Below are 25,621 nucleotides of genomic sequence, written 5' to 3'. Positions count from 1 at the left end.
GTCACAAATGTGACTGTTTTTAGATATGATCAGTAGCCTACAAGTTTAAAGATTCTACCATTATAAATGTATATTTTGTTTGTCTGTCCTTAGCTGACACCAGCAGACAGTTCTTCCCTGTCAGACTACAGTAGCGAGCCCGCTCTCTACTTCTGATCACTGGGTCGAATGAGCACTGAAGGTAGCACCTCACCCATGGGACCAATGGGACCGACACCCCACACCCGGAGCCTGAACCACTTTTAACTTTGCCGGGCCCAAGCACATGTTCCCTGACGCGTTCAGGGAACACAAGCCTCGGTACTTTCGCCACTCGCTACGTGATCACCCAAGTCGGACCGTTGGCCAGCTTCTCCAGATCAAGTTTCACTTTGGTCGACAAGCCTAAAAAGCAGCTGGACTGTCTTTTCCCAAAAAAGATCCTGCACAGTTGATCTGTCGAAACATCCGAACCAATTAAATAGCTTGTCAACATCAGGACAGACGTCCTTTCTCCAGACCGTCCTGTGATTTTCGTCCATTCTAGTTTACACTTGGAACTGGTCGAAATGGGCTTAAAGTCCACGCTCCCAGTAAGAACAAAAAGTTGCCAATGCCCATGCGGAGGTGACGCCACAGTGACAGTGTTAAACAACTCCATTAACGAATCTCGGACCTGAAGGTTGCGTCTCGTCGATTGTAGTAAAACACAAAAGAAAAATCTGAAAGGGTGCCACATAGTTTTGTTTGTTTTTGTACATGCATGGTTTCTGTTGAACCAACAGCTTAGGTTGTTTCTCTTACTGTAAAACTTTCATATGCCTTTTTTTTTTTTTTTTTCACGTATTGAAGCTGCTGGACGGTTGGTGGAACAACAGGCAAACTTCGACACCATTCTTCACAATGAGGAGGCCAAGAAAAACTATATCAACATGCACCCTGGAGGAAGTTTTTGTCAATCTGTAGCAACGCTCATTTTTTGATAAATGCTTGAAAAAGTGACCTTTGCCAAAAAATGTCTGTATTGCTGGTGAGTGACGTACAGTATATCACCTGGCCGAATGTTTCTGCATCCTCCTCCCGAGCTTCTCGTGTATTTATTGCTTCCCAATGTTGAAGTTTGCATGTCTTAGAACCTGCTCATGTACAATTTTGTATCATGGTTTCTGTGTAAAGGTCGAAAGAAGCAAGAGGGCGAGTTCAGACTGATCCGCCCAGTCGGACATCTTGCATTCTCACATTCCACGGAGAGAAAGCAGGTCCACTAAAAGTAAATGAAGGTGATGTTTTGATCGTGTGTGAAAGGTTTTAAAGAAGATTTGTTTTTTATTGACAGGAATGCACCACCTTTTCATTTTTTAAAACTCATATTGCCAAGCGATTAAAGTGTTGCTGTAATGGCTTCAGTCCTTCTTTAGACTCACCCCTGGCCAGTATTGTTGTACAGTTACATTGGAAAACCAAATTATAACAACATTTATTTTCTGCTCGTCATCACCCAATGACGTTTAATCATGCTGTTCAGAGACTTTGTGGCAGTCCAATGACGTGCAATTGCTGGTACAGTCTTGGATGCGACATACGTTTGCACTGTCATTCTTTTCGCTTTGTTTTGCACCTCATGTGAAGGAACAGCCAGTGACAGATTATGTGCACTTAAAATGAGGGGTTTTCTTTTTTCTCTATTGAATTTGTTTATTTGACAGCAGATTGTACATGTATGCCACAGTAGCTGACTATAAACAAGGATTCCCTGTTTTACCATTTTTACAGACTGGCAATGCAGAAATTCATGTTTTGATACGTTTTGTGTTTTCAAAATCGAACAGAAAGAAAAGCATCATGAAACTGTACACGACGAATGCACTGCCGATGGATGCAATGTCCACTTTTGTACGCTTGCCACAGCCTTGACTCTTGACTCTGAAGATTGTTGGCCTAATACTGTAGCTCACGCCACAGGTCTGTTCATCTTCATCCTTGAAAATGCCAGGAATTTAGAGTGTATAGTCATATACGGCGGAACCTCCAAAGTCACATACATACAATGCATCCCATGACACTAGTTCTTAATTTCAAAACCTTCAAAGTTTTAAAGTGAATTGAATTTACAGGCAATCATTTGATTAAAAAAAAAAAAAAAGGTTATCATCGCTAATCTATATAAGTATAAAGATATGGTAATCATCGTGCACTATAAATATTAAAGTAAAACGAAGCACCCTTTGATAATGCCTGGCAAATACGTAATCAAGGGACCAAGCAAGGTGTTTGCCGAGCAATGCTACATTATGGTAGCTTGATTGGTCAAATAAATGCAAATTGAAATCACTGTGTTGCTCCTACTTTCTATGTTGCTGTTGTCTCGCGTGTGGTGAGAACTGCCAAGTTTCAAATTTATGGTTGAACTCCAAATCATTGATATCTGTGGCATTGGACTTTGGAGGTTCAACTGTACTTTAAATTGCAGTTTACACACCATGAGTCTTTTCACATGGTTGAATGTATATATATTTTTTTTCTTCTTCTTCATTCTGAATGGATGGACTTCTCCAAGTTTTCTAATAGCCTACACGGGCTATACAACAGGATTGTCATGAGCACAATAAACTTTAAACTCTTTTCACCCTAAATATTGTCAAATACAAGCTGCACACTTAGAAAATTGCCAAAATGAAATTGTCAAATCTTGTCAGGTGTTTTGTTTGGTTCTCAACCCCCCCACCCCCCAAAAAATTGTTTTTTACATTTTTAGTCTGGGATGCAAGAAACAGTTTCACACTCCACTTAATTGTGTAAATGTATTTGTAAATCAACATTTACCAACTGTGAGGACACGCATGGTGTAGTTAAGGGTCTAAAACAACCTGTGGACCAGCCCACGCTCACTGTTGCCTTCAGCAAAGACATTCGTGGAAGGAATGTTTCTTTTTGTATTTGATCCATCAGTAAAGTAAAGGACCAAAGAGGTAGAGTCCCCAGTAGCTTGACACTGTTGTGTTTAAACACCAGCAATATTTCTAAAAAAAAAAAAAAAAAAAAAAATGGTGATTACCAAGAAAAACAAAACACACAACTTAAATGTACACTCATCCAGCAATTTTCCCGGCTTTTTCACTCCCTCTTGCAAAATGAACAGTTTGTGGTGGTCACGCCATTAAAGCTCTGTGGTGAAACACTCCATTTTGTCCACCCTTTTTGCTTTCTTGTCTGCAAGTCTCCATTGCCTCAGCTGTGGAAAGTTATTGTTGATGATTTGAACAAAAAAAAGCGATGTCATACCTGTACAGATATACACTAAATAAATATAAAACTGGAACAAATGTAAATACTGCGTGTGACTGTTTGAGATCATTTGTCAAGTGAAGAGGTGAGGGGTCTTGTTTTGATCGGGACTCGCACATGCGCCAAATGAGAACCTTAGGCCCTGGACACACAAAGATAATCTGGTTGTTTTTGTCCCTATGTTGCCCCTTCCCGACCAAAGACGGCAAACGCCAGACTCGGACTATTATTATTTCTTATAAGATTAGCCTTTAAGATTGTCCTGTGGTCTAAGATGTGTTAGGAGTGAATTTGTCCTGACGATAGGGTCCAAAAACGGGTTGGGGCCGACAATCTTCTCAAAGTTAAATGTGTTCAATATTTACGACCATAAATCTTTGTGGGGAAAGCTGAGGCATGATACCGTGAATTCTGATGTGGAAAGGAATGTCGCCAACTGAAAAGGTGCCCTGACTGGTAGTGTACACTGGCCCACTCATTATCATCCTCTTGGTATCTCTCAATACCATTTCTCACACCATCATCCTGAACAGACTCTAGCACAGTGGCATTACACACACACCCTTCCAGTGGTTCAGTTCTTACCTGTCCGGCCGTACCCAGTCAAATGAAATCATTCAAATCCTCGTTTCTTCTGGTGTCCCCCAGTGCTCTGTCTTGGGCCCCCACCTCTTTATCACCTACCTCTTAGCAATATTTTCCATAAATTCAATTTACACTTTCACTGTTACGCAGATGACACCCAGCTCTTCAGCCACTCTGTCCCCCGTCTTTGGAACTCACTACCACCTGACCTCCGAAACAGCACTCCTTAGCCATCTTCAAATCCAAACTCAAGACACACCTATTCTGAACTATTCACTTTAACATTTCCCATATCATTTGACGTTTTAATGTATGTTTTATGTTGTTATTTTTATTTTATTGACTGTTTTCTTTTAACTCTATTTGTACCGTGACCTTCAGTGGTTTGAAAGGCACCTATATAAAAAAGAATATTAGCAAAGTAGGCATAAATAAAAATTTAAAAAAAACACATTGTACTGATAGTTTTTTTTTTTGTTGTTGTCTAAAAGTGGGTTCCCCAGATAGCAAGAAGTATTTTCTAGATCAAGTCCTTTTTTGAAATTCGCTATTCTGCAACACTCCCGCCTCTGGTCTCTTCGGAAACACTCAGGAAGATTTCTGCACTGGAGGACTACTTTCTACATTGGCGGCGCAACAGAATCTTGATGTGTGTGGTGTTCGGTGTTGAGATTATTGGAGCACACCTTACACAGTACGACCAAAATAGTTAAATGCTTGATATTTTACCTTCATGTGTGGGGTCTGCAACAGATAAACAATCTTTTAAGATTTAAAAAAATCCTTATGTGTGTGCCAGGCCTTAGTGGATGTCTGTGCTCTCCTGCAAGTGAAGTGTGGTACCAGTACCATGAGTGTAACGCGGGACGAGTTCAGTTGTATTTAACTGTTTAGTACAACGCATTTGCAATTTATATTTAAGAACGGTTTGCTTTAAAACATTTTATTTAGGTACATCTTTTTAATTTAACTTCTATGTGCAATAACATAATTATTTAAGTACAGGGTTTTTTAATTTTTTTATTTACCTATATTTAAGAGCAATGTCAATGTTCAAACTGCATAATGTCTTACAACAGTATCAAATATACATGGTTCTTGGAGCGCTAAGTAGTTCCTAGGTGGTATTTGGTGTAAAAAGTTTGAGAACTACTCCTCTGCTGAATCCCATTATATGCACACGTGGAAGAATGAACCACAAGATTGTTGGTTCATTCCGTGAAAGAAAGAAAAACCCACAATGGCCGCGGAAACTTGAAACTAGCTGACAGAAAGTAAAAATAAAACTGCTGTCAAAAGACGTATTCATTTAAGAATATGACAATTATTGCGGTCGTAGTTTGCAGTGGTATCAAACTGCACCGTATGATATCGAGAGTTGTTATTTATACTTTGGCACTTCTATTGGATCTCATTACATTCTGCAGTATCTCAAATATAACTGTAGTCCTTTTATTATCCATCACAGTCACAGGAAACAATGGCAAATGGCCTATTTTCTCACCTTCAAAAATACAACTAATCAAATATTACAATTGTCCTTCTTTTAAGATCCACTTCTGCTGCATTAGTGTTCTTTCTTGCGAGGCTCTGAGGCTTTGCTGAGGTTTCCGGCCTCATGCTTCAGGACACTCAGCAGAGACTGGGAACTCTCCAAGATCTGTGGGTGAAGAGCGGGAAATGACATCAGGTGTGAATGACGTGGACAGTTTCACTTGGGGGTGTGTTCACTTTTGTTGCCAGCAGTAGTAAACACAGTACGCATAGCTGTGTGTTGTGTTATGTTGAGAGGACAGTAAATTTACTACGTTATACTGCAGCAAAGTCTTGTTCCTTTGAAAGATGAAATATTTACAAAAATGTGAGAGGTGTACTCGCTTCAGTGAGATAATCTATAAGGCAGCTGTGCTGTTCTCAAACGTGGTTACTGGGTGAGTTCATGCAGTCCAGTCATTGTTTAATTTATTAAAGTCAGCAACGGATGCACACCTTGGTGTATGCAGCCTCAGTCTCTGCGATGGTGCGGTCGAAGGTGGCGCGTGCAGCCATTCTTTGTGCCAGGCTTTCATTGACCTTGCTCAGCTTTCCAGAGAACACGCGGATGTCATGCTGCAGTCGTTCCTTCTCCTCTTCCTCCAGCTTGATCTGACGGTTCAACTCTTCCCGCTTGGAGCACAGGTCCTCAATACCTGAAGGGGAACAGAAACCAATTATCGATGTCCTAACTCGACTGCACCCGGATGCTCTTCCACTGATTTGACCGAACCTGCTCGAAGGTTGTTGTCCATGAGCACTGTAAAGAATTGACCGCAAAGAAAAGGAAAAAGGCATTCTGCACTTGAAAATATTTATATTAAAAAAATTTTTAAAAATATTATATTTCACTAACAAGTTCTCTTTATGTAATTTTTGCTCAAGGAAATAAAACTGGCAGTCATTTCCAACAATATCAATCCATTAAGGAGCAATCGGATTTATATTAATCCCGCTTATTAAACCTGCTCACCTCGCGCCTTCCTTCTGCAACGAAGCATTACAGGGATCGAGTTTTAAAAAAAAAAAAAAAAAAAAAAAAAACAAGCCTACTCAAATGTATCAAATGCTGCATTCCAAAAATTGAGAAGTCAGATTTATCCCACTTGGATTGTACCTCAAAGCGTTCCAGGCGAATGTGCCTTTCTTTTTTTTTTTTTTGTACAGCATTAGAGAGGTGCTTTAAGCTCTACATTTTACATAGTTTACCTGAAGATATCTCCACATATGAACAAATAGAACATAATTATAGTGAGGTGGCATGATGTGTTGCGGTTAGCCCATCTGCCTCACAGCCTGCACCATCAGACAAAAATGTCGTAAAAAGGGCATACACAGACAGGTACATTTTGCTCATCTGCTCCCCTGTAACCAGCTGGAAGATCTTCTCTTCAAGAGAGAAAAGAAAAAGGGCACAGATTGCTGAGGTCAAAGCACAATTCTAATTTATATTAAGTTGATAGTCAAAACTGAGTTGTTGTTGTTGTTGTTGTTGTTTTTTTCCCCCATCCCTACGAAGGTGTAACCACAGATGGCAATTGAGGTTGTTCTTTTAAAAGTGTTGCCCAAAAAATTTTTTTAATAATAAATAAAATAAAAAAATGAAAAGAATAAGCACCCAATTACAAGTCAACGTCTCATGCTGTGCAACTGCAATCAAATAACACTGTTGTATGCTGGTCTCAATTTAATACATGATCAACGTTATACAGTACATCCAGATTAAGTCAACTGAGTATGAGTGGTAAATGTATCCCAAAAAAATATGATGTAATTAAAAATATATATATGCATGGCCAAGAACAACAACCGGTGTGCACATGGCTGCCATTTAATGACTTTGTTGGAGACACTAACCAAATTTACCGTGCACATATCAAATTGAAAGGAGCTAATCAGAAAACAAACCACGATCACTCACAATTGACGAGCTCATTATTGTAATTCTGCAATGCAACAGCTTGTTGGCTCATGGTGGAGATGTCACGTCGATTAACTCCGGCGCGTGAACGAAACGCGGAATCATGCGTGCCTTTTTTTTTTTTTGTCGCGCACGTAAATAATCATCTTGTCTTTGATGTGACAATTCAAAGGGTTACGCACACAGCGGCTTGACTATTGAGCCGGTGTTATTATTTAAGAATCAGCGCCTACCAATATCTGCACAAAAACGAGCTGTACAAAAAAAAAAAATAATAAATAAATAAATAAATAATAATAATAAATTCAATTCGACTCAGGTATTCGTTTAATAATGTGCATGTCCACTCCACACGACTGTTTCTAATATGCTGGTAACTAAATATTTTTCATTGGATGCGGTAACTAATTTCCTGTGGCTGTGGCTAAAGGCTGGTCTATTTGTTGCTAAATGACGTTGCCATTGCGTGATGATGTCATTGGCCAATTACGTACAACAATGGTAATCCAACCTATTACAGGAAGTACGGCCTCCAAAAATACTTTCCTCTCCAAATACTTAACATCATGGGAAAATTGGTGAGTCACTTTTCCAAAGTGGCTAAACATTTCCACTAAATTCTTAAAAGTGGCTAAATTTCTTGTCAGGGTTTCATTCCTTTTTTAAGTACTTGTTTTATTTAAAAAACAAATTTAAATGGAAGGTTACCACAATTTTGCCTGTGCAGAGAAAAGAACACTGTATCTATTGTGCAACATGGCGGAGTCTGAGTTATGGGGCTACTTTACTCCATCCGGCACAGTATGGGAATTGTACAATGTAATATTATTAAGACTACCAAAGCATTTGAGTGTGAAATCAGTTTTCCAGTATAGTTTGGTTTTAGCTCGAGGCCATGGATCCTCGAACACAGGGGTGTCAGACGTACAGCCCGAGGGCCAGAACCAGCCTATCAGGTGGTCAAATCCGGCACATGGGGAAGATTTTGGAAAAGTGCAAAACTTCAGAACACATTAAGTGCAATTTTTAAAATAAATAACTGTTGTTGCTAATTTTGTCTATTGGAGGTTGCACTAACGACAACGTAAATGACACATAAGTGCAGAAGTCTCACTGAGGCCACCACACGGCATCAAATAGCTTTAAGATTTTTTTTTAAACAATAAACTTGCTAAAATTCTACTTTGGGACTTAAAGGCTCATGCTGTCCCTGGTTGTGAGTTAAAGAAATCATCTGGCTGAAGTGATTGCCTCAAAAGTTTGTTCAACAAAATTAAAGGGGGCCAACATTTTTGTTCAGGTCAGTTTATTATTATTATTATTTTTTTTTTTAAGAATTTTGTTGGACCACAAAAGAAAGCAATGCCTGATTTACATTACCATTTTTATTCTATGAATTTTAACCTGAGACACTGCTGTTTTGTTTTTAACCTGTTTTAACAGTTTGTTTAAATTGTTTGATTTGTATCCGTGTACTGCACTTTCTTCCAGCTGTGGTTGATTTTTTAAAAAGTGCATTATAAAAAAAATCTAACCTGAATCCTTGCTGAGAGTGAAAACCACAGTACTTGGTGTGATGCAACTCATCAAGACAAAATTATGTTAATGAAAAACATGATACGTCCAGCAAAAAGTCAGGAGCATTGGGAGGTATTCAGTATTTATTGATGCAAAAACTAAAATAAATCCAAATTGTCAAACTCTTAAAACAGTTCCTTCCTTGTGCAGTCTTCCGCACATTAGTGCTCTTTCCTCCGAGGCGCTGAGGTTTTATGGAAATTTACTGCCTGCTGCTTCAGGACACTCAGTAAAGACTGGGAACTCTCCAAGATCTGCAGGAGGAGAACAAGAAATAACATGAATCATAATAATATAGATGAAAGACTGGATGCACATCTGAATCTCTGGTGAGTACGATGTATTTTATTTCAAATTGTTAGTTTTTGTCAGGTTTTTGGATGAATATTGATGTGCCACTGTTGCATGCGGTTACACACATGGACATGATTGTCACTGAAATGAATTGAAAACTGACAAAAGTGAAAATTAACTGAAAATTAACCGATGAAAATCAGAAATTGCTTTTGAATTGTCATTCAAGAGAAAACCAACTAATGAAACAGGCCTGGACAAAGATCATGCTACCCTATATTAAATATTTTCAGCATAAGGTATGTGTCACTTGAAATGTACATGTATCTCGTAAATATTAGATAGTAAAAAGTCATTGAGTGAATGAAGAGTATAAAAGTCTGGAAACAATGATATTCAACTAATGAGATCTAACACCTTGGTGTATGCAGCCTCAGTCTCTGCGATGGTACGGTTGATTGTGTCGTATGCAGCCATTTTTTGTGCCAGGCTTTCATTAACTCTGCTCAGCTTCTCCGAGAGGCTGCGGATGTCATGCTGGAGTCGTTCCTTCTCCTCTTCCTCCAACTTGATCTGACAGCTCAACTCGTCCCGCTTGGAAAAAAGGTCATCAAAACCTGAGGAGGATAACTGATATTGAATTTAGATTCATGCCAAGAGTAACATTTCGAAGGCATTTATAAACCGGCTTTGACAAAACCGCTTCAGATTATACCCAAAGCACGAATGTCAAATAAGACAAAATAACTGTATAATATAGCGACTGGAGACTGAGTGAAACTGAAGCGATGCATTTTAGGATTTCAAATATGATAAGTGGTCGGTGTTAGTCGGCTAGGTGAGAAATGTCAAAGTGGCCCTTGCATGCTTTTATGTTTTTCTGTATGCAGCACCTACGAGAAAAAGCTTGGACAACGCTGCTTTAGATCTTTAGAGCACGATGGCCTACATAATAGTCACGTTAGTTTACATAGGTCCACGTGTAGCAATGAGATGCAATAGTGAAATGAACACTATAGCGACATTAGTCATGTTTGTTAGACACCTTGGGCTTTTCAGTATCATCTTTTAATAGTTGTGGTCAAGTGCCTAAGAAATAAACGACACCATAATATGTAAATGCATCACCGTATTTTAAAAAAACATCATGATGGTCAAATTTAAAAATAAAAATAAAAAACACTTACACTTGACGAGCTCATTATTGTAGGTCTGCAGAGCAGCAGCTTGTTGGCTCATGTTGGAGTCAGCGGACAACCGATGTTAACAAAGCTCTCTTAAACTGCAAACTTCAAAACCAAAGTGCGCGGCGGAGTTCCGCCTAACCGACGATTTGTCTCACGCAGCACAGGCAAACAATGAGCCAAATACGTGACTTTATTAAAAATAAAAAATAAGAATAAAAATAAAAATATTCTGCCTCAGCTTGTCTGACGGAGAATTGACATTACTCACTTGACGAACGTTTTGTTGTAATACTCTTCTTTTCTCGCTGGTTGTTACTTCTTCTTCTTCTTCTTCTTCTTCGTCGTCGTCGTCTTCTTCGTCGTGTTCTTCTTCTTCTTCTTCGTCTTCTTCGTCGTCGTTGTCGTCTTCTTCTTCTTCTTCTTCTTCTTCTTCGTCTTCTTCTTCATGGTTTAACAGCAGTTGCACAGTGTTTCAATACATTTCCGCCACCCATTGACTTGGAATGGTAACTAATATGGTTTCTAGGCTGCATAAATATGATTTTTCCCACAAAGAGGATTTTTCTATGGATTTTATCTTTTGCGTGTTTTCTCAAGATTATTCTTGTGTAAATATCTCTCCTGTATTCATTACACAGTACACAGTACTTTCTACATTTCATGAGTGTACGGTCTTCCTGTGAGGAGTTTGCATGTTCCACCTGCACTTGTTTTTTTGTTTGTTTTCCCCCTCCTGGGTACTCAAGCTTCCTCCCACATTCCGAAATCATGCCCCTTAGGTCCATTGAAGACTAAATCACTAACTGTCATTTGTCAACCTTAGGGCCAAGGGACTAGATCCAGCCGCCATATCATTTCATGTAGCCCACTCAATCAAATAGTGTGTCTACTTTATTCATCGTTATATATTGATTTCTTCTTTTCATTTTGGCAGGAAATCTTTACCAAAATTTGAACCCATCCATCCATTTTCTACCGCAAATCAGGGCCGGGTCGCAGGGGCAGTAGCTTTAGCAGGGAGGCCTAGACTTCTCTCTCCCCAGCCGCTTCATCCAGCTCTTCCGGGGGGATCCCGAGGCGTTCCCAGGCCAGCCGAAGGACGTAGTCTCTCCAGCGTGTCCTGGGTCGTCCCCGGGGTCTCCTCCCGGTGGGACGTGCCCGGAACACCTCACCAGGGAGGCACCCGGCAGGCACCCAAATCAGATGCCCCAGCCACCTCATCTGGCTCTTCTCGATGTGGAGTAGCAGCGACTCTACTGTGAGATCCTCCCGAATGACCGAGCTTCTCACCCTATCGCTAAGGGAGAGCCCGGACACCCTGCGGAGGAAACTCATTTCGGCCGCTTGTATCCGGGATCTTGTTCTTTCGGTCACGACCCACAGCTCGTCACCAGAGGTGAGGCTAGGAACGTAGCTCGACCTTTCGGCTTAGCTCCTTCTTTACCACAACGGACCAATACAAAGTCCGCATTAATGCAGACGCTGCACCGATCCGCCTGTCGATCTCCCGTTCCATTCTTCACTCACTTGTGAACAAGACCCCAAGATACTTGAACTCCTCCACTTGGGGCAGGATCTCGTCCCCGACCTGGAGAGGACATGCCACCCTTTTCCGACTGAGGACCATGGTCTCTGATTTGGAGGTGCTGATTCTCATCCCAGCCGCTTCACACTCAGCTGCGAACCGCTCCAGTGAGAGTTGGAGGTCACTGCTTGATGAAGCCAACAGAACCACATCATCTGCAAAAAGCAGAGATGCAATACCGAGGCCACCAAACCGGACCCCCTCTACGCCTCGGCTGCGTCAAGAAATTCTGTCCATAAAAGTTATGAACAGAATCGGCGACAAAGGGCAGCCTTGGCGGAGTCCGACCCCCACCGGGAACAAGTCCGACTTACTACCGGATATGCCGACCAAACTCTGACTCCGGTCATACAGGGACCGAACAGCCCGTCTCAGGGGGTTCGGTACCCCATACTCCCGAAGCACCCTCCACAGGTCTCCCCGAGGGACACGGTCGAACGCCTTCTCCAAGTCCACAAAACACATGTAGACTGATTGGGCAAACTCCCATGCACCCTCGAGGACCCTGCCAAGGGTGTAGAGCTGGTCCACTGTTCCACGGCCAGGACGAAAACCACACTGTTCCTCCTGAATCTGAGATTCAACTTCCCGACGGACCCTCCTCTCCACCACCCCAGTCTGCCAATCCAGAGGCACTGTCCCCGATGTCCATGCGATGTTGCAGAGGCGTGTCTACCAGGACAGCCCCACAACATCCAGAGCCTTTAGGAACTCTGAGCGAATCTCATCCACCCCCAGGGCCCTGCCACCGAGGAGCTTTTTAACTACCTTGGTGACCTCAAACCCAGAGATAGGAGAGCCCGCCTCAGAGAACCCACACTCTGCTTCCTCATGGGAAGCCGTGTCGGTGGAATTGACCGACTCACAAAGTCCCGAGTCGAGGTCACCAGCTTCTATAGCCGGGGATCGGATCACCCAGGTCCCCGCCTTCGGCCACCGCCTTCGGCCACCGCCTTCAGCCACCGCCCAGCTCACACTGCACCCGAGCCCAATGGCCCCTCCTACAGGTGGTGAGCCCATGGGAAGGGGGACCCACGTTACCCTTTCGGGCTGTGCCTGGCCAGGCCCCATGGGTGCAGGCCCGGCCAGGTGCTCGCCTTCGAGCCCCACCACCAGGCCTGACTCCAGTGGGGGGCCCCGGTCACCCGCGTCCGGGCAAGGGAAAACGAAGTCCATTGTTTGTCGTCATCATAAGGGGTCTTTGAGCCGTGCTTTGTCTGGTCCCTCACCTAGGACCTGTTTGCCATGGGTGACCCTGCCAGGGGCATAAAGCCCCAGACAACGTAGCTCCTACGATCATTGGGACACACAAACCCCTCCACCACGATAAGGTGATGGCTCAAGGAGGGGAAAATGTCAACCTTTAACAGATATAAAGTGCATTGCAGCAGTCTAAAGAATTTGTGATCAAAGCATCCATTCAAATCTCAACGTATGGCAGAGTATGGCACCGGCTGTTGATGCCCCCATATAGCAGATCGTCAAGGCGGGGTGGGGGTGGGGGGGTGGGGGGGGTGTACTGGGGGGTGGCGTCGGATGGCCCCTCTCGCCGAATGTCAACGCGGGGTGGAGGGGATGCCTCTGGCAAAACGAAAGGCGGTGGAATGGGCTTCTCTATCAACGGAAAATTGTGTACTGATGTCACGGAGCTCAGCTAACACTGCAGCCCTAACATGGACCTGCTGTTTTTGAACTGTAAGTCATTCTACTCAGCGTGTGAGTTTGCTTCATTTATAGTAGGCAGTCTTTACATCCCCCCCAAGCTAAGACAAACGCCGCACTCCAAATGCTGGCTGACCAAGTAAACGAACTTGGAAAAAAAGCACCCAGATTCACCCCTCATTATTCTTGGTGACGTTTACAATGCAAAACTCAACCAGATTTACTGTCCCACCAGGGAAAACAACCTTATAAACCACTGCTATACCACACTGAAGGACTCGTACCCTGCTGTTCCCCGTACAGGTTTGGGCTCGTCTGATCACTGTTTAATACACTTGATACCACCATACAGGCACAAACTTAAATGTGCGAAGCCTGTGGTGAAAACAGTGAAGAAATGGACCAGTTCAGCAAAGATGAAACTTCAAGACTGTTTAGACTGCACATATTGGAGTGTCTTTGAAACTTCAACTGGCAGTTTAGATTAATATACGGACACTTTTACTTCCTTCATCATCTTCTGCATGTTCAATAACAACAAGCTGTGGTTCACTGCCAAACTTCGCCAACTTCGCCAGGCTAAATAGGACGCCTATCGAATGGGGATAAAGCCCTGTACCATCAGGCCAGAAACCAAATCAACATTGCCAAAAGAAGTAGAAAAGCGAGAAAACTAGTTTGCTGCTAACAACTCTGCGTCAGTTTGGCGAGGATTACAATCACAAAACAACTACAACCGATCATCCCCCGAGCAGAGAACAATAAAGGACTGGGTGATGACTTGAATACCATCTTCTGAAGATTTGAAAAGGACATTTTCACAACCCACACCCATCCAGCCGTACCACCGACAACCAGCATCACACCTCTGACTCCCCCTTCTGCATTGACCTTTCAAGAACAGGACGTGAAACATCTCTTTAAACAACAAAAGATGAACAAAACGGCAGGCCCGGACAGCGTGTCCCCATCCTGCTTGAAAGTCTGCGTGGACCAGCTGGCTCCAGTTTTCACACAGACTTTCAATAGATCTTTGGAACTGTGCGAAGTCCCATCCTACCTCAAACGCTCAACCATTATCCCAGTTCCCAAGAAACCTACAATTTCAGAACTGAATGACTACAGATCTGTTGCCCTGACATCTCTGGTCATGAAGTCCTTTGAACGCCTCGCGCAGGACCACCTCAAGAGCATCACAGGGCCCCTGCTGGACCTCCTGCACTTTGCCTATCAAGCAAATAGGTCTGTGGATGACATAGTCAACATGGGACTGGACTTTATCCTGGAACACCTTGACGGCGCAGGGACCTAGGCGAGGATCCTGTTTGTGGACTTCAGCTCTGAGTTCAACACCATCATCCCCAGACTCCTCTCCTCCAAGCTTCTCCAGCCCCAGGGTCTTGCCTGACATCTACCAGTAGATTTATACCTTCCTGACGGGCAGGACACAACAGGTGGGGGACAGCACTTCATCCAAATCCAACATCAGCACCGGGGGCTCCCCAAGGATGTGTCCTCTCTCCACTACTCTTCTCTCTCTACACGAACGAATGCACCTCAACGCACTCAGCTGTCAAACTCCTGAAGCTTGTAGATCACACCATGCTCATCGGCCTCATCAAAAACAGTGATGAGTCTGACTCTGAAAATGTATCGGCATTACCACATTACTGGTAATCTTTCATTGCTCAGTGACTCTCTGTACTGTGCTTTTATGTCGCAAAAGTATTTTCTTTCAAATGGCTGCTGTTTGTTGTCGTACTAGAGCGGCTCCAACTACCGGAGACAAATTCCTTGTGTGTTTTTGACAGACTTGGCAAATAAAGATGATTCTGATTCTGATTATATTATCTCAGGACCTGAAGTGGGAGTGTACTTTCTGCGGCCTCTGAGGAATCACAGCCTGCCACAGGAGCAGTTGAGGCAGTTCTACAGACCAGTTATTGGATCTGTCCTGTGTCCATCCATCATCGTCTGCTTTGGTACTGCCACAAAGAAGGACAAAATCAGACTGTAACGGACAGTCAAGACTGCTCAAAAAAATTATCCTCCTTTTCTGGCAGTGTGCAAGTCCTCTTGCCAGAACTAAGACAATGGCATGTAAAATCCTTGGACCCTCCACGTCCTGGTCACCACTTATTCCAGCTCCTTTCCTCAGGTATGCTAAAACCAGCAGACATTCCAATAGCTTCTTCCCTCTTGACATTAACCTCAAGCAGTTGACTTACAATTTCATTCCAACATGCTGCCTATTTTGCACGTCTGTTGAGGCACTTGTACATTATTTGTGCACTCACTGTTTTATCACGCTGCACTGTTTGTATACTGCTGTTGATTACTACTGGCCACTCATGTGTTTGAGAAATCTGCACCATTTCCACATTTGTCACTGTACCAGATCATTGCACTATTAGGCAGTTTAAATTGCGTTAAATTGCTTTACGACTGGATCATTGCACAACACCATTATATCAGCATCACCACACTAGTGGTACATTTTAATTGCTCAATGACTCTCCATGCTTGAGTTTTTTATGCCCTAAATGTATATTTGGGCATAGGTGGTTGTTTAATAAATAAAATACATAAGAAAATACAGGGTTCCCTCGCCACTTCCCGCTTCACGTTTTGCGGCTTCAGTGCTTCGAGGGTTTTCCCAAAATATTCATTAAAAAAAACAAAAAAAACACCCATATCGGAAGCCATATTGCGGAAAGACGCGTTGTTTCATATTGATGCGCGTGAGAAAAGGTTTCCCTGCCTGCCAAACAAAGAGATGAGTTGACTCAGAGGCTTTGTACATGCCTGTACATGCCTGTACTGCCACCCATACAAGGCGCGTGATTGGTTCCCGGCGCGACATCGACCACGAGGGGATTTATCCCGTGAGCTGATTGGCTGCGCATCATCGCAACCTCACCCAGCATCTCCCCTTCTTGTGTCTCGCCAGTCTCGTCAACGCTGTTGTGTTCGCAATAACTTTTTTTGTTTAAGCAATAATTTGTTTGATTAGTTAAGCAAGTCCTTACAATGCCGCCGAAGCGCTGTGCCCCTGCGAAAGCTTCCTCCAGGGTGCCCAAGAGGAAGAAAAACATGATGACCATCAGCGAAAAAGTGAAACTTTTAGATTTGATCAAAGAGGGCAGAAGTTATGCATCTGTGGCACGCCATTATGGCGTGAATTAATCTACAGTGCGGTACATAAAGAAAGAGGAAGCAAACACCCGCAAAACCGCTTCAATAACCTTCAATAAGGAAGCGAAACGTGTGGTAACTCCGCACAATAAGAGAATTGTGAAAATGGAAGCTGGAGGCATTGTGGATTGCTGATTACAGGGGAAAGACAGTGAGTTTGGACACTCATATGATCAGGACAAAAGCCAAACCTCCGCCACCAACACAAGCCTCTTCGCCTCTCTCAGAAGGCAATGTTGATGAATGTTAATTACTGTATAATAAATGCAAATCCTACTTTGCGTTTTTTCACCTTTCGCGGGGGATTCTGGTCCCCATTAACCGTGAAAAACGAGGGAACACTGTAATAATGCAACGACCTAAGGCTGGGCACAGAGAAAACCAAGTGGGAAACGCCATCTCAGGGAGCCATCTGCATCAAGAGCAGACATCAGACCGCAGCCATGGGACACCGGCATGGGGCTGCAGTGTAGTACTGTAGGGGGAGCCACATATGGTGACTGAGGACCCCATGAGGCAGGACCATGGCCACGGTCAACCACATCTCCCAGTGCAGAGGGCTCCCTCTGAGGAAACACTGAAAGATAATAAAATCATCATAAACCTACTTAAAAAACATACCGTATTTTCACGACCATAAGGCGCACTTAAAAGGCTTACATTTTCTCCAAAATGGACGGGGGCACCTTGTAATGCGACGCGCCTTATGTGGGCACAGAGTTTCAAAATCTGTAAATGTTGTTGTGTGACTTCAATGAGCGTTCCGCTTGACTGACTGGGAGCATTTCCTGCCGACATGCTGCTTATATAGAGGAAGGCGGACGTGACTGAGTAGAGCATGCGGACGTAAAGGGGGAAGGGTGCGTGTGAAGTAGGACGCTATACCCAGTAGGTATATAGAATTTGCATTGTGCAAAACAACATCAGTTTGGCTAAGGACCCCCAATAATGGCACCTACAAAGAGACACGCTTACGAAGCACAGTTTAAACTGCAAGCTATCAGTTACGCGGAGGAACATGGGCATCGAGCAGCCGCGAGAGAATTCAAGATCAACAAGTGGAGGCACCAGGAAAACAACTCAAGAAGACAAAGCTGAGTTTCTGCGGAAACAAGGCGAGGCGGCCCGAGTTGGAAGACCAACTCGAGCAATGGATTAATGAGCAAAGAACAGCCGGGAGAAGCGTCTCTACAGTCACCATTCGACTGAGGGCAATAACGCTTGCAGAAGAAATGAAAATCAAACATTTTCAAGGAGGTCCGTCTTGGTGCTTTCGTTTTATGAAACCGCGGCATCTATTCATCCGGGCAAGGACTACCGTGGCGCAGCAACTTCCGGCGGATTACAAGGAAAAGACGGCCACCTTCCGCTCCTACTGCAGTAAAAAGATTGACGACAAACACATCACCAACATGGACAAGGTGCCGCTCACTTTCGACATCCCGGTGAACCACACTGTAGAGAAGCATGCTTGTGCCCAATAATATGGTGCGCCTTATATATGTGTCAAATATAGAAATAGACCCCGTAACTGAGACTGTGCCTTTTAATACGGTGCGCCTTTTGGTCGTGAAAATACGGTATATAAAACCAAACATTCAATACAAACCCAAGACTGGAAAAGTTGCATAAAAATAAAGATAAAATATGATAGATAATACTAAAACATTAAGAATAAAACAAAGGGTAAAAGGAAATACAACAGTTCTAATGTACATGAAAGGGTACATTAGAAAAAGGTGGGTCTTGAGCCTGTTCACAAAAACATGAATGTTCTCTGCGGCCCTGAGGTGCTCTGGCAGGTTGTTCCACAGACGGGGACCGTAAAACTGGAACAATGCCTCACCATCAGTGTGTGTCTTGACGTTTGGAAGAATTAAAAGGCCAGTGTTGGAGGACCTCAGCACCCGTGAGGGTCCATTGGGTGAAAGGAATCTGAGCGATAAGAAAGCAAAAGACCATTATGACACTTAAAAACCAGCAAAAGAACCTTAAAATCGATCCTGAAAGACACAGGGAGCCAATGCAGCAATTTTGGTCTAATGTGCTCCTCCATTTTTTTACATCTGTACTTGGGTATTTATTTTTCTGATTATGTTTTACTGTGCCGGCACGGTGAGCACATCTGCCACACAGTTCTGGGGACCAGGGTTCAAATCCCAGCCCTGCCTGTGTGGAGTTTGCATGTTCTCCCCTTGCCTGCGGGGTTTTTCTCCGGTTTCCTCCCAAATCCAAAAAACATGCTTGGTAGGTTGATTGAGGACTCTAAATTGCCCGTAGGTGTGATTGTGAGTTCGAGTGGTTGTTTGTTTCTATGTGCCCTGCAATTGGCAGGCGACCGGTTCAGGCTGTACCCCGCCTCCGGCCCGAAGATAGCTGGGATAGGCTCCAGCAGCCCGCGACCCTAGTGAGGATAAGCGGTAAAGAAAATGGATGGATGGAGGGATGTTTTACTGTGCGGTACAGTAAACAACTGATTAGCAAATCTGCCTTCACAGTTCTGAGGAGCCGAGTTCAATTTTTTTTGTTCTGGTGCTGGTGCTGCTTTTCTTGACACATTTTCTGCTGTGCAGTTTGAACTGTAAAGTGCACAGTTTTTGTGTTTGCACTGCCTAGTATGTAGCACACATGCTTTTTGTCTGGTTCCACTTGTTTTCGGATGAGGAGATAAACATTTGTTGTCATGTTTGTTGAGAACTAACCAACCATCACATTTCCACATAGTTTAGCAATGCAAAACAACTGTTGTACTTTTGTCCGAGGCACGCTTGCCAGTAGGGTCACACTCATACAAAAACTAAAGTAGTTCCAAAAGTCAGATCTGAAGGATAGTGGAGGAGCTTTGATTTCAGGTACATTTAAGGAATTAACCATGTTGCAACAGCTAGCTTCGCATGAAGCTTCTGTCTCAGCAGATACATGTATTATACCACTAATACTGTGTGTGTGTGTATAAACTGTGTATAGTATATACAGTATAGATAGATAGATAAATATTTGTGCATAGGTAGAAAGATGGCTCGATAGATGACAAATCAATAAATAGATATTTGTGAATATTGATTTTTCTTATCAATCTGTTGGTGCATCTGTATATTTGTTATATGTTGTTATTTGCTGTATTGTGTATCTTGGTTTTAGATAGATAAATAGATAGATAGATAGATAGATAGATAGATAGGACAGACAGACTCAGGTGTGATATTGCACCTCTTGGAGGGAAGAAAAAAAAAAAATCTCGCTACGTGACGTCAGGGCTCATGGGCGGAGTTTAGGTCCAGGCACCATGGCTTCGGTAGAGACCGAGGTGAGTGAGTGAACCTTATCGCCTGCAAGCTAATTTCACTTTTCGCTCCTTTCCCTGTTTCCAACAATGTATTACTCCGTCGTTAGCGGAGGCTGCGTGGCAAAGCGGGATCATTGTCTTCATGTAGGCGTCGGTTTGTTGTCCATTTCCCGCTGCCAGCTTCTGCTCTCCTGCTTTTGTGCTTACCGGAGGGCAGCTGAACGTGTAGGAAGATGCTGCGCCCCGGAACCTGAATGCTGCGTGCAGGCGCGTTTTATGCTAAGCCCCCTGTCTTCTTCATACATGGTCCTTGTCCGAGGCAGTATCTTGCTCCTGTCTGCGTTAAGCCTTCAAAATAAACTAAAACTGGATTGCTACTCGCCCACTTAAGCCAACGTCGTTCATGTTTAGGCTATGTTGAATTTTGCCGGTCTGTGGTGGCTAATTGCACACTGCTGTTTAGCTTTTTGCTAGTTAGCAGACTGTGCACAAATAACAGCAAAGCGACGTATATAACGACTCTGTTGGTTAGCATCCTCTTCATATGACAATGAAGTGTAATTACGTTTTAAATTTTGGAAGAATATAATGCAGTGTTGGGCTAAGTTAGTCTATATGTCATGTACAGCACTATGCTAGCTACATAAACACTGAAGGCAACGTTGGCTGATCAGCTTCCACTGTAAACACATGGCAATGGCTCATCTTGTTCTTGTTTTTCTTTTCTCCATATATTCAACAAGCATCACCAGATTTGTTCATCTTGAAGTACAGTATGCTCCTGCTCTACGTCGGACTTTGTTCGGCGTGTTATTGTCATGGCTTTATATGTTTGCTAAGCACTCCGAGTTAACTCGGATATAACAAGACACGCTGATTCTACTATGACATAATCAGCAAAATGTCCAGTATCACGTGTGAGCACGGCACAATAAGTACATTCATCCTTATGAGCGTTCGTGTATTTTGCTTTTCTTTTGGGCCTTGAGGTGCTATGGTGTACGGCAGGGGTCGCTCAAAATGCGTTGTGATGGCATCGCCTGATTGAGGCGACTGAGAAGGTGTAGACTTCCATCTGTTGATGGTCATAGTTTTGTCTTGTGAAACACACTGATGATAATCGATAGCCTTCTATGAACGACAAGCATTATCCAATACTCAAACTTTTTTTGTATTTAAATATATATATATATATATATATATACACACATGTCACCAGTGGTGGGTTGTGCATTTGCCTTCAGTGAGAATATACTTGACGTCACAACTACGGAAATCATCAATACTTTACAAAAACACAATATAACAACAAGCAACTGTGCCACATATGTCATCTGGAGCAGTTCAGAATCTATATTTATATAATAACTCAACCAAAACATACTCATGATTTTTAAATGTATGAATGTGTGCAGATCGCTTCAGACGTGTTTTGCTAGTCAAACTTGGCTTGCTCAGACCAACCAATCAAAGGACTGAAAAAGGTCCATACATAGTCTGAAGTTCGACTCAGACTATGAGGGTGCCACATTGGAAGTGCATCAGAAATTGTAAGTAACATGCCAGTTAAGTCAGTCAGAACTGTTGAAAATGGATGATATTGAAAAAAAGTCAGGACGTCACACTTTAGAGCAGTCAATGGTTTGTGGCCATCCTTAATGGCAACTGACATATTTGGAGAATAAAAACTCGAACATTTGAAAACAGTCAAAGTGGATTTAAAACAAATAGCATTACAATTTCTTTCTAAATGCTATAAATATGGAGTAGTCACATAGATGAAATGATATGAAAACGATAGAAGTCATGAAATTGATCAGATTCAGTGATATTGTTAAAAAACATAAATAAAACAAAATTGGATGCATGCGCCGAAAGCGGCTGTTTATTTTGATGACAAAAAAAGAAAAGAAAATCAGCAACCCTATGTACATTTTGTATATTAGACAACATCTTAATGAGTTTTCAGGCATGAAAGGACCCTTGAAATTTGCTTAAAATAACAAAGACGACAATGATATATCTTAACACACAGAAAACATGCCATAGAGACTTTATCGTTTGCACTTTTCGAAAAAACAAAATACTTCACCTCTCTGCCCCAGTCCGCTTTATAGGTTAAAAAAATTTTGGGCATCATGTGGGCTGCCTTCCACCATGGTCCATAGCACTGCAGGTCTGTGAACGTGTCCGACGTGTTCTTGTGCTTCTTCCCTGTCAGTTGCATCCTCTTTCACCCCAATCGTTTTTCTTCTTTATCGTTTTGTTTGCAGTTTCAGCGGAAACCATAGGTGAGGAACTGGAAAACAACTCCTAATCTCAGAGATGCTAAACACAGTAGTATCATTAATTTAAATATGAAACTAATACGGCGGCACGGTGGACGACTGGTTAGAGCGTCTGCCTCACAGTTCTGAGGACCGGGGTTCAATCCCCGGCTCCACCTGTGTGGAGTTTGCATGTTCTCCCCGTGCCTGCGTGTTTTTTCTCCGGGCACTCCGGTTTCCTCCCACATCCCAAAAACATGCATGGTAGGTTAATTGAAGACTCTAAATTGCCCGTAGGTGTGAATGTGAGTGCAAATGGTTGTTTGTTTGTATGTGCCCTGCGATTGGCTGGCAACCAGTTCAGGGTGTACCCCGCCTCCTGCCCGATGATAGCTGGGATAGGCTCCAGCACTCCCGCGACCCTTGTGAGGAGAAGCGGCTCAGAAAATGGATGGATGGATGGATGAAACTAATACCAGAGCTGCCAAATGTCACGGGAAGTCCGTATTTTGTTACGGAAATCACTGAGCATTGACTCGTTACAGCCGAGCTGATTCTTCCGGATATTTGAAAAAAACATTTTTTTAAATCCAGCGTCTGATGTGACCGACGCGTCCACATTGAACAGCTGCTTGCTTGGTGCATGCTATTTTATTACGCTTTCATGACTTGGCAACATTAAAACCATCGTGGTCGAAGTCAAAGTGTGGTCAAAGCTAAAGTTCTCTTTGCGTCGAGTGTCAACGCATTGTAAGGAACTGATCAGTACTTCGCGGCACGGTGACCGTCTGGTTAGAGCGTCAGTTTTAATTTTGACGTTTGAGCGCTAATTAATCTGCTTCAATAGACTTGCGTTCTTTTGTTACCAGTGTTGAAAACAAAGTTGGCAAATGTGATTTTATCCATAGACACGGTTATTTTTGATGATGAAACGTCAAAATCTCATATACTGGTACTTTGATTCAGGCTCCAACTGTGTCCACTATTACAAGGTTGATGTAATAAAAACAATAATAGGATTTTTTTTAAAGCCATAATTAATTAACGATTATGATTATGACTGTTGCACAGAAATGTTCATGACAAAATGTTGAAAATATGGAAATTCAGACAAATTTGGACAAATTGTTCTGGAAGTGCGGCACGGTGGATGATCAATCCCCGGCCCCGTCTGTATGGACTTTGCATGTTCTCCCCGTGCGTGCGTGGGTTTTCTCCGGGCACTCCGGTTTACTCCCACATCCCAAAAACATGCATTGTAAATTAATTGAAGACTCTAAATTGTCCATAGGTGTGAATGTGAGTGCGGTTGGTTGTTTGTTTGTATGTGCCCTATGATTGGGTGGCAACCAGCTCAGGGTGTACCCCGCCTCCTGTCCGGCAAGAGACAAAAAAGAGGGAGTTTGCAGTTTTCAAAGTGCTAACAAGATTTGAATGTACCGCAATTTCTCGTGTATAATGCGCACCCATGTATAATACGCACCCCCAAGGTTGACCTCAAAATTCTGGAAAATCATTCTACCTATGTATAAGCCATTTTTACAATGCATGATTTTGCTTCTACACGTATGATCAAAACATGAAGTATGATCTGTATGATCTGTGTGTTTTTTCAAAGAATTATTTGGAAGTTAAGCATTTTATTTGAACACGTCATACTTTTTTTAATTTACATGCTCTTATTTTGAAATTCACAGCTCTACTTTTATTTAGTAAATTAGAAAACACACAGCTGTGCTCATATCTTTGATTACCCAGGCAGAATTTGATTTGTAAGAAGAAGAAGAAGAATCACTTTTTATTGTCATGAACATACATGCATGCATGCACACGAAATTTGTTCTCTGCATTTAACCCATCACAGTGAGGACATACACATATTAGTGGAACACACTGGAGCAGGGGGCAGCTGAAGCACCCGGGGAGCATTTCAGGGTATCAGTGTCTTGCTCAAGGACACCACAGCCGTGAGTCCAGAGGATGTTGGTGGATGGTCCAGTCGGGGTCTTGAACCTAGGTCCCCCACGGTGGCAGGCGATGATCTTAACCATTGGGCCACGGCTACCCAGATGGGTACAATTCTTTAAAGAAAACACGAAGGACCTGGCGAAGCACATTCATCTTTCCATTCAGCTCATCCTCACTCGGGTCGCGGGCGTGCTGGAGCCCATCCCAGCTCTCTCCGGGCGTGAAGTGGGGTACACCCTGAACTGGTTGCCAGCCAATCGCAGGGCACATATAAACAAACAACCATTTGCACTCACAGACATATTTAAAAAAAAAAAAAAAAAAAAAAAAATCACAAATTCTGCCAGGGTATATAAACTTATGACCACAACTGTACATATATGCAGTCATACGTAGCCCTATCATATCGGAATGAAAGTGTAGGCTACACCTTTTTTTATAACCACTAGGTGGCGGTGGGATATTAGAATGGAAGTGAAGACCTTTCTCATAAGCTCGAGGTGGCGGTGGCATTTTGGAATGAAAGTGAACACCTTTCTCATAAGCTCGAGGTGGCAGTGGCATTTTGGAATTAAAGTGTACAGGTTTTTTATAACCACTAGATGGCGGCATACATTTATAAAATGTTTAAGTTTCCCCCCCCCCCCATTTTCCCCTATACCTAGGGGAAAATTGTGCATTATACATGAGAAATCTCGGTAGTCTCACTTCTTTAACTCATTCACTGCCAGCCGTTTCCTGAGCAGGGAACCCCTAGACTTGCTAGGGATTTTCTAGCAATTTCACTGATTTTCCAAGCCCCACAGAATATTATGTACGATGACGATGTAAGCACCAAAACCACCAAATGAAAGGTCAGACTCTCTTCTTTCTCAGAAAAAAAAGTTTGTCTCTAGCTTATACCGTTCTTTAGTAATCAGCAGTCAAATATAGGCTACTTTCAGCCAAATCTGTTTCTGGGAGAAAGAAAACGGCGAAAACCGCCTTTTTGTGAAAGCAGACACATCAAGCAGAACAATGACTTTGACACCAATGTTTTTTTTCTTTAGTGAAAATCTCAAACATCTGAACATAAAACAACACTAAGAAAGTACCTTTGACTGAAAAATAATTTATTTACAAGTATAACAAGGTACAGAATTTACTTTAGACAAAAATGCATAAACAAATGGGACTCCCACACTTGCACTTTTTTTCTCCAAATTCTCCTCCTCTACCATTTGCTCAATAGTCCAGGTTTTTATTACCTTGCGCATAAAATCTCGCAAAGTTTTATCCACATCTTATTCTTCTGTT

The 25,621-nt window shown here is 42.7% G+C and overlaps 4 protein-coding genes across 9 annotated transcripts in view; 2 read left to right on the top strand and 2 right to left on the bottom strand.

The window, feature by feature from the left end:
• The window catches only part of tprn (taperin), a 28,884-nt gene extending 25,576 nt beyond the window's left edge, over positions 1-3,308 (top strand). The window contains exon 4 of the mRNA XM_061697475.1: positions 94-3,308. Within this exon, the coding sequence (XP_061553459.1) occupies positions 94-156 (63 nt within the window). The 3' untranslated portion in view covers positions 157-3,308. The remainder of the gene's footprint in view (positions 1-93) is intronic.
• Positions 3,309-4,958: 1,650 nt separating this feature from the next.
• On the bottom strand, positions 4,959-7,713 carry LOC133413311 (microtubule nucleation factor SSNA1-like). The gene is made up of 3 exons (XM_061697478.1): positions 7,304-7,713; positions 5,839-6,038; positions 4,959-5,509 (listed from the first exon to the last, which is right to left on the bottom strand). The coding sequence occupies exons 1-3, from the start codon at positions 7,353-7,355 to the stop codon at positions 5,417-5,419; spliced, it is 345 nt and encodes a 114-aa protein (XP_061553462.1). The 5' UTR covers positions 7,356-7,713; the 3' UTR covers positions 4,959-5,416.
• A 1,224-nt stretch (positions 7,714-8,937) lies between these two features.
• Positions 8,938-10,721, bottom strand: LOC133413310 (microtubule nucleation factor SSNA1-like). Of its 2 annotated transcripts, none has more exons than XM_061697477.1 (3): positions 10,363-10,721; positions 9,593-9,805; positions 8,938-9,135 (listed from the first exon to the last, which is right to left on the bottom strand). In XM_061697477.1, exons 1-3 carry the CDS (start codon positions 10,375-10,377, stop codon positions 9,043-9,045), a joined length of 321 nt encoding a protein of 106 aa, XP_061553461.1. In that variant the 5' UTR covers positions 10,378-10,721; the 3' UTR covers positions 8,938-9,042. The 2 variants fall into 2 exon arrangements, with proteins under 2 accessions (XP_061553461.1, XP_061553460.1); XM_061697476.1 differs by having other exon boundaries at positions 9,593-9,792.
• ehmt1b (euchromatic histone-lysine N-methyltransferase 1b) overlaps positions 9,142-25,621 on the top strand; it is a 79,882-nt gene continuing 63,402 nt past the window's right edge. For 4 of the 5 annotated variants that reach the window (XM_061697470.1, XM_061697471.1, XM_061697473.1 and 1 more), the window contains exon 1: positions 20,073-20,111. In XM_061697470.1, the coding sequence (XP_061553454.1) occupies positions 20,091-20,111 (21 nt within the window). In that variant the 5' untranslated portion in view covers positions 20,073-20,090. Of the gene's footprint in view, positions 9,211-15,465; positions 15,768-20,072; positions 20,112-25,621 lie in introns of those variants that run through there. The other variant, XM_061697472.1, reaches the window with a different exon arrangement.

This window comes from Phycodurus eques, chromosome 15 (assembly GCF_024500275.1).
Source record: "Phycodurus eques isolate BA_2022a chromosome 15, UOR_Pequ_1.1, whole genome shotgun sequence".
In the NCBI taxonomy this organism is placed as follows: Eukaryota; Metazoa; Chordata; class Actinopteri; order Syngnathiformes; family Syngnathidae; genus Phycodurus; species Phycodurus eques.
This window is presented reverse-complemented; position numbering and strand designations above follow the sequence as displayed.

What these genes read in the sequence shown, in the direction of transcription:
- LOC133413311 (XM_061697478.1), bottom strand. Translation starts at nt 7,355, where the DNA reads ATGAGCCAACAAGCTGTTGCATTGCAGAATTACAATAATGAGCTCGTC. An exon ending in CAATAATGAGCTCGTCAATT is followed by an intron (nt 6,039 to 7,303) that starts GTGAGTGATCGT and finishes GTTCCCCTTCAG; the next exon opens with GTATTGAGGACCTGTGCTCC. An exon ending in CTGAGGCTGCATACACCAAG is followed by an intron (nt 5,510 to 5,838) that starts GTGTGCATCCGT and finishes CTTCACCCACAG; the next exon opens with ATCTTGGAGAGTTCCCAGTC.
- LOC133413310 (XM_061697476.1), bottom strand. Translation starts at nt 10,414, where the DNA reads ATGAGCCAACAAGCTGCTGCTCTGCAGACCTACAATAATGAGCTCGTC. An exon ending in CAATAATGAGCTCGTCAAGT is followed by an intron (nt 9,793 to 10,362) that starts GTAAGTGTTTTT and finishes TATCCTCCTCAG; the next exon opens with GTTTTGATGACCTTTTTTCC. An exon ending in CTGAGGCTGCATACACCAAG is followed by an intron (nt 9,136 to 9,592) that starts GTGTTAGATCTC and finishes CTCCTCCTGCAG; the next exon opens with ATCTTGGAGAGTTCCCAGTC.